This window comes from Heterodontus francisci, chromosome 5 (genome assembly GCF_036365525.1).
Source record: "Heterodontus francisci isolate sHetFra1 chromosome 5, sHetFra1.hap1, whole genome shotgun sequence".
Classification (NCBI taxonomy): Eukaryota; Metazoa; Chordata; class Chondrichthyes; order Heterodontiformes; family Heterodontidae; genus Heterodontus; species Heterodontus francisci.
The window spans coordinates 190618457-190635409 of record NC_090375.1 but is presented as its reverse complement, the minus strand read 5'-3'; the positions used below and the strand labels follow the sequence as shown (position 1 = coordinate 190635409).

Genomic DNA, 16953 nt, shown 5'->3' with positions numbered 1-16953 from the left:
GTGCATTGCTGCAGTGCATCTTGTAGATGGTACACACTGCTGCCACTGTGTGTCCGTGGTGGAAGGAGTGAATGTTTGTAGATGGGATGCCAATCAAGCCGGCTGCTTTGTCCTGGATGGTGTCGAGCTTCTTGAATGTTGTTGGAGCTGCACCCATCCAGGCAAGTGGAGAGTATTCCATCACACTCCTGATTTGTGCCGTGTAGATGGTGGACAGGCATTGGGGAGTCAGGAGGTGAGTTACTTGCCACAGGATTCCTAGCCTCTGACCTGCTCTTGTAGCCACAGTATTTATATGGCTACTCCAGTTCAGTTTCTGGTCAATGGTAGCTCCCAGGATGTTGATAGTGGGGGATTCAGCAATGGTAATGCCACTGAATGTTAAGGGGAGATGGTTAGATTCTCTCTTGTTGGAGATGGTCATTGAATGGCACTTGTGTGGCGCGAATGTTATTTGCCACTTATCAGCCCAAGCCTGGATATTGTCCAGGTCTTGCTGCATTTCTACACGGACTGCTTCAGTATCTGAGGAGTCACGAATGGTGCTGAACATTGTTCAATCATCAGCGAACATCCCCACTTCTGACCTTATGATTGAAGGAAGGTCATTGATGAAGCAGCTGAAGATGGTTGGGCCTAGGACACTACCCTGAGGAACTCCTGCAGTGATGTCCTGGAGTTCAGATGATTGACCTCCAACAACCACATCCATCTTCCTTTGCGCTAGGTGTGACTCCAGCCAGCGGAGGGTTTTCCCCTGATTCCCATTGACCTCAGTTTTGCTAGGGCTCCTTGATGCCATACTTGGTCAAATGATGCCTTGATGTCAAGGGCAGTCACTCTCACCTCACCTCTTGAGTTCAGCTCTTTTGTCCATGTTTGAACCAAGGCTGTAATGAGGTCAGGAGCTGAGTGGCCCTGGTGGGATCCAAACTGAGCATCACTGAGCAGGTTATTGCTAAGCAAGTGCTGCTTGATGGCACTGTTGATGACACCTTCCATCACTTTACTGATGATTGAGAGTAGGCTGATGGGGAGGTAATTGGCCGGGTTGGACTTGTCCAACTTTTTGTGTACAGGACATACCTGAGCAATTTTCCACATTGCCAGGTAGATGCCAGTGTTGTAGCTGTACTGGAACAGCTTGGCTAGGGGCGCGGCAAGTTCTGGAACACAGGTCTTCAGCACAGGCCTTCTTTGAAATAGTGCCATAGGATCTTTTACGCCCACTTGAGAGAGTAGACAGAGGTCTCGCTTTAACATCTCACCAGAAAGACGGCACCTCAGCGAGTCACTGCTGAAATGTCAGATCACTGTAGGAACCACAGATGTATAACACATGATGACAAGTGGATTATAGAAATCTTTAATATGGAAACAGACAAGAAAATGTTTACACTCTATTAATCTGGAAAAGTGGAAAACTCAAAAATTAAAATTACAAGTCAAAAAGCACATGGATTTAAAGAGTGTATTTAAAAAAATGATAACCAACTGAATAAATACAAAACATAAACAGCATTAAATATGTTGATTTAACAATCCAGTAAATGACAGTAAAATAACATTGTGACACAATTCTGCTAGGGGAGAAAAGTAACCTTTGCTATGCCATAAACTACGATCGGAATTAATTTACATAATTTATTGCAACTATGAAGATGAATAAACGTTCTTAATACTGCTTGAAATGAATTCAGCAAGGTGGGGAGGAGAGAAAGGATCTGAAAAGCATCAAAGTTCTAAGCTTGGTTCTTTTGTTAGATGTAGATAAAGTATTTACTTTGCTTTCACTAAGTAATTCCACCCTTCGTCAAAATGCACTAGGAATGGAATGTTGCGTCATTGCACTTTGTGCTCCACACAAATGATAAATGCCATCTTTAAATAGGAAAACTTGGATGGAAATGTACAAAGTGTGGTAATTTGATAAAATTAATGCATATCTTAAAAAGCAGGGTGAGGTATTATTGATCAGGCTTTTGCTGATTTCTGGCCAGTCTTAATTTAATCTCACAAAATTTGCCATTAAATTGGTAATGACGTGAATCGGTGACATGAGTGAAAAGATGTCACTGTAAGTTGGGCTTCCAACTTGCTTCCTTTCAGAATGTAATTTACGTATGGTTATGATTGCTTCATAGGAAGGAGATTAAATTTAATACGTTCTGAAACAAAAAACATTACAAAAGCAAAGAAGTAAAATACCTGAAAGACAATTCGAGGAAAAGAAGATGAAGAACGAACAGAAATGCATACCGTGTGCATTGCTATCTTTAGGTTGATAGGATGTGCTCTCACATCCATATTACATAATATGTGAGTACCCACTCTTGGGTCAGTTTGAGTGGTTCTCAAACTGGGGTCCACAGACTCCTGGGGGGTCTGTAGTGATTTTCCAGTGGGGGGTCTGCAAAATAATGTGACAATCGGGCAGGGTTGGCCTTACAGGTGGATGACTGCCCAGGGTGCTGTGGTCAAGTGTAAGTGAACAAGCATTGGCCGGAGGTGGGCCTGGTGTGAGCAGGGGGTGGGGGCAGGAGCAGAGTGCAGCCACCACATGTGCAGTGCAGAGCTGGCTAGCTGTCTCACCTCAGAGGGGAGTGCACATGGAGCAGTGCTGAGAGTGGCATGACAGCAAATACCTGTTTTCTTAAAAACATTATTAAGACACGCTTTGCATGCAGCTCTTTATATTCTAAGTGCTCTATAGTATTATAATTTAGATGGGGGTGTCCATAATTACTAATCTATTTGAAAACGGGTCCGTCAAACAACAAGGTTTGGGAACTACCCTGTTAAAGGATGTAGAGCCACATCCTGCAGGGATAGAGGGACTATAACCAATCACACGCAACAATGGGAACAAGAGTATCATTGTCAGAGGGATGGAAGCAAGTTGCCCCGAAATATGTATGCCCTCTGTGCACTATCTGTAACAAAATTGTAAATTAGAGAAACACAGAAAATTACTACAAACAGGTCAGTAGACCCTGCATTATTCCCTTGAGCATATAAGATTAAGAAGTAATCTAATTGAGGTGTTTAAGATGATTAAAACAGTTGACAGGGTAGATGGAGAGAAACAATTTCCTCTGGTGGGGAGATGTGGAGCAAGAGGACATAACCTTAAAATTAGAGCCCGGCTTTTCAGGGGTGATGTCAGGAAGCACTTCTTCACACAAAGGGGAGTGGAAATCTGGAACTCCAAGAAGTTGTTGAAGCTTGAAGATCAATTAAAACTTACAAAACTAAGATTAACAGATTTTTGTTGGCAAAGGTGATGAACCAAGGTGATTAGATGGAGTTAGGATACAGATCAGTCATGATTTAATTGAATGGCGGAACAAGCTTGAGGGGCTGAATGGCCTCCTCCTGTTCCTATGTTCCTAGGTTTGTGCCCTTTTATCCCCAAATGAACCACTCTCTTTCATGCTCCCTGTAAGTGTTAACTGTTCTCTTTCTCAAGAGACAATGTAATTTTCTTTCAAAACTATTAACGAATCTGCTTCAACAGATTGCAGTGGAAAACTCCCAACATTTTAACCCTCCCACTCTGTGGTAAGAACCTTTCTGATTTCCCCTTTAGTTCTTTCTTTTATTTGCTTTCATGATTATCTTAAACATGTGGTCTCTCAATCCCATATGATTGATGAGTGGAAACCATCGATCACTACTTACCTTATCACAGCCTTTCTCACTTTTATAAAGAATGGGGTTACAATCTGTTACACACAGTACGGAGGAAATTGTTCCCCTAATATAAGTTGCCCACTTTAAACCAAAAGAATGATACAAGCACAATCAGCGCTAATGCTGGCTCTAACTACAACAACAACCTGCATTTATGTAGCGATTTTAATGTAGTAAAATGTCCCAAGGCACTTCACAGGAGCGTTGCCAAACAAATTTTGACACCGAGCTGCATAAAGAGATATTAGGGCAGGTGAGCCCTAAGCTTGGTCAAAGAGGTAGGTTTTAAGGAGCAACTTAGAGGAGGAAAGAGAGAGGGAGTGACAGAGAGGTTTAGGGAGGGAATTCCAGAGCTTAGAACCCAGGCAGCTGAATGCATGGCTGCCAATGGCGGAGCGATTAAACTCGGGGGTGCGCGAGTGTCCAGAATTGGATGAACACAGATATTTCAGGGGGTTGTTGGGCTGGAGGTGGAGATAGGGAGGGGACGGGACTGTGGATGAATTGGAGAACAAGGATGAGAATTTAGTTGCTGGACTGGGAACTAAGGTAGGTTAGCAAGCACAGTGGGCTGATGAATGAACAAGACTTGATGTGGGTTAGCATATGGGCAGCAGAGCTTTGGGTGAACTCAAGTTTACAGAGGGTGCAAGGAATACGAAACAATACTATCATACTTGATTTTCATTTTCCAAACAGACTCTTACAGTTTCACCTCTTCACTGATAAAATTTAACTTTAAAAGAAAAGGGATGCCCAAGTGGATACCCAATTTAAGGAAATTTGACCACTTATAAATTGAGAGAGAAGGCAGTGAATTGAAATAACATTGAGTTGTGAAACATATTTATAAGAATGCTACTTTCAAGGCTCCGAATTCACAAATGTGTACAAGCATGAAGGTACAGATTATTTGCATAAAACCACAGGAGAAAAATATTTAACTAAGAATGCCCCTCCCTATCTCTGTAACCTTCTCCAGCCCTACAACCCTCTGAGATCTCTGCGCCCCTACAATTCTGGTCTTTTGCACATCCCCAATTTTCATCATTCCACCATTGGTGGCCTTGCCTTCAGCTGCCTAGGCCCTAAGCTCTGGAATTTCTTCCCTAAAGCTCTCCATTTCTCACTCCTCCTTTCAGACACTCCTTAAAACCTACCTCTTTGACCAAGCTTTTAGTCGCCTGTCCGAATATTTCCCTACATGGGTCGGTGTCAACCTTTGTCTGCTGACCCTCTTGTGAAGCACCTTGGGACATTTTTACTAAATTAAAGGTGCTATATAAATGAAAGTTGTTGTTGTTGAAAGCACAAATTCTGAAGAAAACTAGGAAAAAGAGGCAACGCAGATTATCTTAAAAGTTTTTAGATTATTTTACAACTTTCAATGTTTTTTGTAATTAATCACAAAATAATTGTCAAAGTTAAAGTCACAGAATAACACAACCTCAGCACAGTGGTGCACTTCATTTAGATATTTTCCTAAAACATTTGTTAGTAAGATTTTCATGTTAATTCGACAAGATAAATCTGCATGTAATTTAATTCCATACTACAGTTGTGTAATCTTCCACCACACTGTTACCTCCAATGGTACAGAACAATTAACACCATACATTAAGAAAGCATTATGAGCTGAAAGCAAACAAGGTACAGTAGGTTTTGTTCAATTATTTCCACCTTCACAAGTAAAGCAAATGAAAATATGTCTTAAAGCTTATAGAAAATTTTGGCTTCTTTTCAATGAATCTTTTTCTCTTGAGGCCACAGCCTTGAGAAATACATAGTGCAAAGATTTTTTATGTGAAACATGTTAAAATATATTGGAGTCCATGGAACTGAAAATTCCTCCAGTAATAAATTTATTGGGAGAAATGGGCATTCAGTTAAAAAGGGGTTGAGTTGTGAAGGAAATCACAGATGGATTTCTTGTCTATTGGTTCTTCTTTAAATCTTTCTACCCCTCCAAAAATTAGTGCGAAGGTATAGAAGGAGGCCATTCATCCCATCGTGTCAGTGCTGGCTGTTTGAAGGATGTATCCAATTACTCTCACCCTCCTGCTCTTTCCCCACAGCTGTGCCATTTTCCCCCTCAACTGTTTACCCAATTCTCTTTTGAAAGTTACTATTGAATCCGCTCTGCCACCCTTTCAGGTAGCACATTCCAGATCACAGCAACTCGCTGCATAAAAAAAAATTCTCCTCATCTCAGCACTGAAGAAAGCTACCTGGTGCTTGTTAAGGCCTTGTTAAGAATGAGAGGTGAACTAACTGAAACATATAAAATTCTCGAGGGGCTTGACAGGGTAGATTCTGAGAAACTCTTTCCCCTGTCTGGGGAATCTAGAACACTGGGTCACAGTCTCAGGATAAGGGTCACCCATTTAGGACTGAGATGAGGAGAAATTTCTTCACTCAGAGGGTTGTGAATTTTTGGAATTCTCTACCCCAGAGAGCTGTCGATGTTCAGTCAGTGAGTATATTCAAGGCAGAGATCGATAGATTTTTGTTTACTAAGGGAATTAAGGGATGTGGGGATAGTGCGGGAAGGTGGAGCTGAGGTAGAAAATCAGCCATGATCTTGTTGAATGGCAGAGCAGGCTCGAGGGGCCGAATCGCCTCCTCCAGCTCCTATATCTTATGTTATGTTCGTATGTTAAGGCCGAATCATGGGAAATTGCTTTCTACTGGACATACTTGTAATCAAGGAAGTGTTCTTCCCGTTAACTGTATAATTGTTGTGCTGAACTGAACCTGTCAGTATTACTTTTGAACACTGACACTCTACGGTCAATTTTAACCTAATCTGCCCATCATAAAACTGCCGAGATTGGGTCCAACATTGGCTTTGCACCCCACTTAATTCTCATCTCCAAAGCGGACCATAATGTTGGGATAGGCCATAAAACCATCATTGCACTCGATCCTATAAGTTTCCCGATGGACAGGTCATGTTTAAAATGAACCATCTTTCTATAAAGAAATGGCAGTGAGGAAGAATTAATTTCCTCGTGTGTGTTTAGCATGGTGTGCGGGTGAGGCATGCGCTTCCACACAGAATGGATGGATTGGAATCCTCAAAAGGGGCCAGTAAAAATCTCGGAATCCCATGCAATAAAAACAGAATTGGATTTATTCAAGCTCCATAAACCGGAGGCACCTGTCATCGCAATTGCAGCATCCATTAACGCTTGGAGCACGTTGTGCAGGGAAATTGTTTTTCTCTTTACTGATGTTCAGCAATTCTGTCCCAAATGCTGCATGGCATCTGAGAGAATACTACTGACAGAGTGGGCTATTCAATCCTTGAGAAGGTTTATAGAATCCTTACTGTTGTGATTGGCTGATGTTTCTTCTATTACCCATGTACATTACTGGCATTGTGCACTTGCTATCAAATAGCTTGTTCACGCATTCTTGCTAGTTGGTGATTAACCAGTAAAGAGCAGACGTCTCTCGAACATACTGTTAAAAGAGGAATTTCAGGCTCCTGGAGTCACTTGTATTTAATCAAAATTCTTTATATTGTACACTGATGGCTTCTCCTTGCACCCCATGATCCCAAATCAGTCAAACCCTCAAAAGCAGAAAAAAACCAGAATAGCCAAAACAGAAGAAGTAAACACAGATTTTGGGTCAGAGCATAACAAGTTACGATGTAACAAGAACTCTTCAGGAAAGTAGAGTAATCTTGTTACGCAGTCATAAGAACATAAGAAATAGAGGCGAGAATTGGCCATTCGGACCCTCGAGCCTGCTCTGCCATTCAATAAGATCCTGGCTGATCTGATTGTGGCCTTAACCCCACTTTCCTGCCTGTTCTCCATAACCCTTGACTCCATTGCCAATGAAAAGTCTGTCTAACTAAGTCCTGAGCATTGAAGCAATGAGTTAATATATCTTACTGGTCAACTGCTGTTTTTTACAACAAACTTTCTTACCAAGAAACCGTTCCTTTTGGTTTCTCTGTGTCAACCTTTGTATTTGAATTGAAAGTAATGGATTGTATAAAATATCCTGCAAAGCTTAATATGCCATAAAAAACACGTACTAATGAGTTCATGTGCAAATTTAATTCCTTTCTATCAGGGGATAGCAAGAATGCTTCCGGTTGACATGGCTTGCAATTGTATAGAGCCTTGGTGAGACCGCGCCTGGAGTATTGTGTACAGTTTTGGTCTCCTCATCTAAGAAAGGATGTACTTGCCATAGAGGGAGTGCAAGGAGGTTCACCAGACTAATCCCGGGGATGGCGGGATTCTCTTATGATGAGAGATTGAAGAAACTGGGCTTGTATTCTCTAGAGTTTCAAAGAATGAGAGGTGATCTCATTGAAACTTACAAAGTGCTTACGGGGTATGACAGGGTAGATGTGGATAGGATGTTTCCTCTGGCTGGTGAGTCTAGAATCAGGTGAAACAGTCTCAGAATAAGGGACAGGCCATTTAAGACTGAGATGAGGAGGAATTCCTTCACTCAGTGGGTGGTGAATCTTTGGAATTCTCTACCCCAGAGGGCTGTAGAAGCTCAGTCATTGAGCATGTTCAATAAGAGATCGATAGATTTCTGGATACTAATGACATCAAGGGATTATGGGTATAGCGCAGGAAATTGGTGTTGAGGTAGATGATCAGCCATGATCTAATTGAATGGCGGAGCAGACTCGACAGGCTAAATGGCCTACTCTTGTTCCTATGTTCCCTGGCTTTTAATTTTTAACATGAATTATTTTTGCCCAAGACAGTCCACTCAAAAAATTTTTTTAAAAACACATATGAATGCACCTTTGATAAACTTTGACCTTCCTTGTTTAACGACGAGTTTCGATGATGTGGTAAGGGCTGCATTGCATGTCCACAGTAATGTATTTTACTGACACTAGCACCTAGTGTCAGACTGACTTGCATCAGTCCGTCTCAAAACCATGGTTGAGCTTCCCAAACTCCATCAACATCTAAGGAAGGCACAAAAAGGACTGCGTGACTGAAACAATGAGGATTTAACCAGTCTACATTCTCAATGCAAGTATTCAAAAAAAAATGCATTCTGTACAGACAACTTCTCAGCATTCTGCTTGCAGACCAGTGGCACTACTTTTAATAGTCTGCAGACCTGCAGTCATTCATCAAGAAAAGAAGCTATCAACTTTCGTGTCACGTTATCTTATAAACAGTTGTTCCTTGCCTCCACGAGACCTGAAGAGACACAGACACTGCAGCCACATTCCCCCCACTCATTCGCAAAATGTCCCACCACTTCTCACTGAATGTGAGTAGAGAGATCCTGAAAATCGCGGAACGGGAAAGCGTGCAGAGGAGATCTCATTCCAGTATGGTTGCTCCTGACGCCTGGCGACCTGTTGAAAAACGATCAAACTGTTTCTCCATTGCTTTGTAGAGATCGACATCATTCCGTGAGAGCCTGAACCGGCGATCTGGATACTGGGCGTTGTCGAACGGCACGCGATGAACACACTGTACATGCGTTTTCAGGTTCCCCTTCTGAGAGGCACTGTAAGGACAGTATCTGCATTGGAAAGGTCTCTGTGCTGTAGCACAGAAGAAGAAAAGTGATTTAAGAGTAGCCATTCCCAAAAAAAAGTTAACTGATTTGCTTTTCAGACGTTGAATGGCCTGTTGAGTGTTAACAGCAGTTTCTGTTTTTATCAAAAATAAGCTAGCAGCTCTCCCCTAGTGTTTCTCCAATTTCGGCCTCCTGCTCATCCCAATTTTAATCGCTCCACCACTGGCGGCCTTGCCTTGAGCTGCCAAGGCCCTAAGCTCTGGAATTCCCTCTCTAAAACTCTGCGCCTCTCTATCTCTCTCTCCCTCTTTATGAGACTCCTTAAAAACCTACCTCTTTGACCAAGTTTTTGGTCATCTGTCCTAACATCTCCTGATGTGGCTCGGTGTCAAATTTTGCTTGACAACGCACCCGCAAAGCATCTTGGGATGTTTTATTATGTTAAAGGCACTACAGAAATGCAAGTTGTTGTTGTGAATCAGAGCACATGCTGAAATTCTAAGTGTGACTGTTAACATGTAACAAGCAGTAACTGTGATGTTCACCGGAAGGAGTGTGCAATGAATATGAGACTTTTAACATCTTATAGATATACACAGGCAGGTAGAATGGAAATGCTCAGAAATACCTGCTAGACTGGAAACTCTGAAGATAGCAGTAAATCATGATATAAAAGACACTTCTATCTCCAAACTCAAATGCTTTATTGAGACGAGTCAATCTTCTTTAGGTTTGCGAACCCTCCAGGATTGTCCCAGAGTCTCCAGGAATTAAAGATTAATTTCCAGGGCACATCGTAGGGGGAGTTTAAAAAATTGTGCATTTTCTCATTTTCTTTGAACACTTTTGTTTATTAGTTGTAAATACATTGGAGATCATGTGGAAAGGCTGTTTAATCGGGGGGGGGGGGGAAGTTTGGGGTGGGAAGTCATGTGATGAAACCCCAGAAATGCATCCAATCAGAGTTGCAAACAATAATTTCTGTGTAAAGAACAATATCAAACATAACCAATCTCAAGTCGATAGGGGAAGCAGTTGCCGTTAAAATAATGGCTCTTTTCTCAGGTCTGACTCTAAATACCAGTTTGACCACTTTTGGAGCCTTATTGGGGACAGTTTTAACCTAACTCGCTGGGCTGCATTTTGTGCTGGAGGCAGGGCTCCCGGCACCGGGCCGAAAAGGCAGGGAGAACCCCGTCTCTGACTACCCGCCCCCCCCTCCCAACCATCGCCCCCCCACCCCCCCGGAGCAATCCTCTGGTCTTCTTGTGTCAAAGTTTTAGGAGACAAGATCTCCGTCCCTCTAAAGACTTTAAAGGGATGGGGATTCCACCTCCGGGAGCTGCCGGCCAATCACAGGGCCGGCAGCTCAGCAGTGTCGGCAGGAGCGGTGGCCACTGCCGGTACTGCAAAGGATTCGGAACCAGGCCAAGCGGTGGAAACCTGGACCACAGGTAGGTGAGGTGGGGTGGCCGGGGCAAGCCTGAAGGCCCCAGCGAGGGTGGTGGGGGATGGTCGTTCAGTCTAGGGGGAGAGGGGTACCGGGGGGTAAAGTTGTTCCTGGTGGGGGTCTTCCATGGGTCACAAATTGCCCACAAAGGACGGATACACCCCCAAGCCCGCAGGGAGGGTGCCTTGCACCCTCCCCAGGCGGCCCCAGCCGCTGGTATGATCCTAGCGGGGGTGGGAAAAGGCCCTTACTAGGCCACTTAAGGGCCTCAATTTGCTTCGGGGCGGGAAGGCTGTCATCGGGAAGATTGCCGAGCAACACAGAGGTGATAGGGCCTCCATTCTGCTGCCTCCCCTGCTATCCGTTGCAAATCTCCATGCCCCCCCCACCCCACTCCGATCCCGCCTCGGGGTGGGGGTGGGGGGGTGCATAAAATCCAGCCGCTAGCTGGAAAACCCACAGGCTCAGATGGAATGCTGATTTTACACCCTGCCCAATGGGGCCAATTTTAACCTATGCTGCCAGTCGGGAACCTGTCGGGATTGAGTGCAATGTTGGTTTTACACCCTGCCTGATTTTAATCTCCACTGATGTCAGCTAGTAATATTGAGTGAGTTAGGTTAAAATTGTATTCATTGCCTTCAGAGGTTAAGCTTGACGACCTTTTGGCCAGGTCAAAGAGAAGCGTTGTGCATCAGTACCAAGAAAAGGTTGAAAGAACAGGTAGTGTGGAGGAACAAAGGGATCTTGGGGTCCATGTCCATAGATCGCTCAAAGTTGCCACCCAAGTTGATAGGGTTGTTCAGAAGGTGTATGGTGTGTTGGCTTTCATTAACAGGGGATTGAGTTTAAGAGCCATGAGGTTATGCTGCAGCTCTATAAGGCCCTGGTTAGACCACACTTGGAATATTGTGTTCAGTTCTGGTCGCCTCATTATAGGAAGCATGTGGAAGCTTTAGAGAGGGTGCAGAGGAGATTTACCAGGATGCTGCCTGGACTGGAGGGCATGTCCTATGAAGAAAGATTGAGGGAGCTAGGGCTTTTCTCATTGGAGCGAAGAAGGATGAGAGGTGACTTGATAGAGGGGTACAAGATGATGAGAGGCATAGAGTGGACAGTCAGAATCTTTTTCCCAGGGTGGAAAGGGCTATCACCAGGGGGCATAATTTTAAGGTGATTGGAGGAAGGTTTCGGGGAGATGTCAGAGGTAGGTTCTTTACACAGAGAGTGGTGGGTGCGTGGAATGCGCTGCCAGCGGTGGTAGTAGAAGCAGATACATTAGGGGCATTTAAGAGACTCTCGGATAGGTACATGGATGATAGTAGAATGAAGGGTAGGTAGTTAGTTTGATCTTAGAGTAGGTTAAAGGTTCGGCACAACATCGTGGGCCGAAGGGCCTGTACTGTGCTGTACTGTTCTATGTTCTATGAACCTTACTGAAACCCAGGTCCTGTTAGTGAAGCATTAAAGCGTCATTGACAGTCTCTGTGGAACCAGGAACACTCACCTCCCCAGCTGAGGAAGAAAGCTGTATTACAACAGGGAGACATTTTTGCATGGGGACAGGGATGGGTGTGGTCTGGGAGGAACAAAGGAAGAAAAAAGGGTACAAATAAAGTTTGAGTTCGCAATCTCAGTCTGGTGGACAGAAGAGATGCAGAACAGACACAGTGGGGTCAGTGTGTTTGAACTGTTGTAAATGATGAAAACAAGAGTGTTCCCAGCACAGATTCCTGAGGAACACCACTTCCCACCTTCCACCTTTAAGCCCTACTCTGTTGTCTGTTACTATTTTAGCCATTTTGTTATCCATTCTGAGACTTGTTCTCTGACTCCATACTGTAGCCATGTAAGTCCTTTTCCGTCCTTATACAAAGTATAAACTTATCTGCTTCAGCTACATAGCTGGTCTTAAAAGATTGTATTTTATTAGCCTCTGTTTGCCATACTTAACAATCCAGCCAACATCAAAGCACCATAATCTGACAGAGTTGGAATCTCGAATGTAGTTCAGGTTGAGATTCAAACTCCAGTTGCCTAGTATATAACACAGTCATAGCTGCCCAAACACTTTCCATTTAATCAATCAAAAAGCTGCTCACCGACATTGTGGGATGAAACAGATGTCAGATAAGGAAAGGAAAGTTCTCCGAATGACTTGTCTGTATCGCAGGCAGTTGTGCTTTTCTTTCGTAAAGAATGAAAGCCATGGACAGGAGGGAAAGTCAATGCAGAATACAAATAGAAAGATATCAAATTGGCAAAGTGCTAGCTGGAACTCAGAAGGATGAAGAATGTAGCCATTTGGGAATTCAGGTCACTAATGTAGCTTGGTTTGATCACTCATGAGGTGATTACTTTCCGATATCCAGCACTGAAAGTTTGGGTTGGGTTTTATTCCGGCTACAGGGCCCTGGTGGCGGGCCAGAAGGTGGGGGAAGACCCCATCACAGCCCTTCGTTGGACCCCTGTTGCTGTCTCACAGCAGGCAGCCAATTAACTGCCCGCCATCAGGGACATTGTCCCTTTAAGGGAGGAATCCCACCTCCAGGGCTGCCAGCCATTCAGAGGGCCGACAGCCTTGCAGTACTGGCAGAGACCCCAGGAGAGGTAAGTGGGGTCGGGATCGCCAGGGCCAGTTAAGGGTGAGGGTGAGGGTGGGTGGTGAAACTAGGTAAACATATGAGGGAGAAAGGAATAGAAGGACTTGCATTTCTATAGCGCCTTTCATGACCTCAGGAAGTCCCAAACGGTTCACAGCCAATGAAGTGTAGTCACTGTTGTAATGCAGGAAACACAGCAGCCGATTTGCACACAGCAAGCTGCCACAAACAGAAATATGATAATAATCAGCTAATCTGTTTTAGCGATTTTAATTGACGGATAAATATTGGCCAGGACATCGGGGATAACTTCCTTGTCCTTCTTCGATATAGCACCGTGGGATCTTTTATGTCCAAATGAGAGGACAGACGTTCACTGTCTCATCTGAAAGACTGATGGGAATTGAAGAAGAGAGATGGGAGGAGGCTCGTGTGAGTATAAATGGCGACATAAACCAGTTGGGCCGAACGGCCTGTTTCTGTGATGTCGACTCTATCTAATACAATGTCATTCACATTTTACGCCGGGCACAATGGGGAAATAGTATCGGTCTTAACACTAAGCCATTTACCAGGTGGAACTTCTGTTTATGGGAGGTTTACAGCTCACTTAGCGCAGTCTGATGCCCTAATGATGTCAAACTCAGTTGCATTACAGCTGTCACAAAAATGCAAATAATACGCTTATAAAACATAGGCGGAATTTGCAGTATTACAAGCCAAGCAATTTTGTACTATAGAGCCGATGGGATAGCGTTCCTCAAGTGCTGATTCTTATCACTTTGAGAAAATTTCTTATAAAAAAAGCATTTTTTGCTGTAACAGTTTAATAAAATGTTGCTTTAACATATATATGCATGACAGCGATCACATATTCCTCTCCCCCATCACAAGCAAGGAAGCAAATGCAAATATCCAAAGACGATGGTGCTCAGAACCATTGCCAGGCTACCTAATTAGAAATCAGTCGTAGCTCTTGTGCTGGGATTTTAACAACACTGTTCATATTTTTCATATTTGTCTACTGACAGGACACAGAGAAAAGACACTTAGGTGTGAATAATGAGTTCTATAATTTCATTGGGGTGGACTGTGTGGTGGTTACAAATAACAACAACTTCCATTTCTATAGCGCCTTTAACCTTGCAAAACATCCCATGACGCTCCACAAGACCGTTATTAATGAAACTTTGGCACAGAGCCACATAAAGAGATATCAGGACAATTCACCAAAAGCTTGGTCAAAGAGGTAGGGTTTAAGGAGTGGCTTGAAGGAGGAGAGAGAGGTAGAGAGGCTGGGGTGGGGGAGGGGGGGGGGGTGAATTCCAGAGCTTAGGGCCTGGGTAGCTGAAGGCATGGCCGCCAATGGTGGAGCGATTAAAATTGGGGATGCTCAGGATGCCAGAGATCTCAAAGGGTTGTGGGGCTGTGCGAGGTTACCGAGAGTGAGGGAGGAGCGAGGCCATGGTGGGATTTGAAAGCAAGGACGACAATTTTAAAATTGAGGCAGTGCCAGACTCAGAGCCAAGGTAGGTCAGCGAGAACAGGGGAGATGGATGAACGGGACGTGCCGCGGGTTAAGATACAGGCTGCAGAGTTTATGCAGGGTGGAAGGTGGAAGGGAATAACAGCTTGTATTTGTATAGCAGAAAAAGACTGTAGGAAAGTCTTTGATAAGAACAAATGAAATAGACAGGCAGGAGAAGACCGAATAGTCCATCGAGCCTGCCCCATCATAGCTAAACACTTCTTCCCATCCTCCCCTACCTCCTGCAGCCTGGGAAAGGTCAAAAAACAGAGAATAAAAAACAAGGGACAATAAGGGAAAAAATACTCCGGAGAATTTCTCTCCCACCCCCCTCAATTGATCAAAATCAGCCCAGCAGTTTAGAAGATCACAAACATGGGAAAAAGGAAGTGGTAACAAAAATTGCTAAATAAAACATGGGCCCCGAATAAAATGCAAAGTGAAAAAGTTAAGACAATTTTCAAAAGCGAAATACTGCAGAAGCTGGAAGTCTGAAAAGAAAACAGAAAATTCTGGAAATACTCAGCGGGTCCGGCAGCATCAGGGGAGAGAGAAAGAGAGTTAACATTTCAGGTCAATGACCTTTCATCAAAACCAGAAAAAATTAAGAGATGTAATAAGTTTCAAGCAATGACACAGATGAATACAATTAAGTTAAGCTTCACTGTAGATGCTTTGTATTAAATGATGCTGTAGAAATGGTTATAATGCTGCTCCTATTATTACATAAAACCTATAGCACAGAAACAGGCCATTCATCCCAACGTGTCTATGCCAGTGTTCATGTTCCACAGGAGACTCCTCTCACCCTATTTCATCTAACTCTATCAGTATATTTAGTTTCCCCTTAAAGGTATCTATGCTATTTGCCTCAACCAGATTCTAACCACTCTCATAGAAAAGCAGATTCTGTTGGTGGCTATCTTGTTTTTATGACTCCTAGTTTTAGTCTCCCCATAAGTTGGAACCTCTTCTCCATTTCTGCCCTATCGAACCCTCTCATAACCTTAAAGACCTCTATCAAGTCACCTCTTAGTCTTCTCTTTTCTGGAGAAAAGAGCCCCAGCCTGTTCAAACCTTCCTGATAGTTATAACCTCTCAGTTCTGGTGTCATACTTCTAAATCGGTTTTGCACATTCTCCAGTGCCTCTAAATCCTTTTTATAATATGGAAACATGAACTGTGCATAGAACTCCAAGTGTGGTCAATACAAGGATCAATACAAGTTTAAAACAACTTCCCTGCTTTTCAATTCTATCTCTCTAGAAATGAACTCCTGTGCTTTGCCTGTTTTTTTTTAAATGGTACTTTTAACTTGTGTTGCTACTTATAGTAAGTTGTGAAACTGTACCTCCAGATTCCTTTGCTCCTCTCCCTCATTTAGCCTCTTACTTTCCAAGGAGAATGTGATATCATTATCCCTCTTACCAAAATCACACGTAACATTATTGAAATTCATCTGCCAACACTTTTGCAGAACACCAGCTTTGTTCAATCTTCTTTCAGTTGAACAAGAGATGGCTGAAGCTACATCTGAATGTATTAATGGATAATTATGAAGATGTTTGTAAATGGCTCCGTGTGGTGAGCTGGTATTCTATTTATCCTGTCATGGTTACTATGTACAGCTAGCAACACAGATTCACTGTGGCATACGTTTGTATGTAGGGGTGCGTACTTCTTTTTTTACTTGATATATACGAAGTCAGGGTTACTGTCATGAGTCTCCACTAAGTACTGCGGAAGATTTATGTTTTTCTGCTGAAAGAACGGAACGGGAGACAACTAAGATAGGCTACTCTATCTTCACAAAGAAGTTCTCTCTCTTCCCTTCAGCTTGGGTTCATGCCAATGTCATGGAGATCCTTTGCTACTCACCCCTCCCCCTCTAAAGAGCACAGCAGATCTCTGAAGTTGATAAAGCAAAACTGTTAATGTTTCACAGTTTTACTTAAAATGAAAACATTTCTGCCACAGCAATAGCTAAAAATAGACTATCTATACGTTCAATCATTTTTGCAACAAAATTAAAATAGATTTTCTATTAGCCTGTAGAGTAACAGGAGCAAATTCAGAATTGAATGTGGCTGTTTCTAATTGAAGCTGTGTGTACAACACACAAAAACCCATCTATCCATCTTTGCGATTACTTTCTG

General features: G+C 43.2%; 1 protein-coding gene across 7 annotated transcripts in view; it reads right to left on the bottom strand.

Moving 5' to 3' along the window:
- The window catches only part of znf516 (zinc finger protein 516), a 258381-nt gene that overhangs the window by 80884 nt on the left and 160544 nt on the right, over positions 1-16953 (bottom strand). For 6 of the 7 annotated variants that reach the window (XM_068032496.1, XM_068032499.1, XM_068032495.1 and 3 more), the window contains one exon: positions 1392-9241. The exons of the other annotated variant lie outside the window; for it this stretch is intronic. In XM_068032496.1, coding sequence (XP_067888597.1) covers positions 9015-9241 — 227 coding nt within the window. In that variant the 3' untranslated portion in view covers positions 1392-9014. Of the gene's footprint in view, positions 1-1391; positions 9242-16953 lie in introns of those variants that run through there. 7 annotated transcript variants of the gene reach the window in all.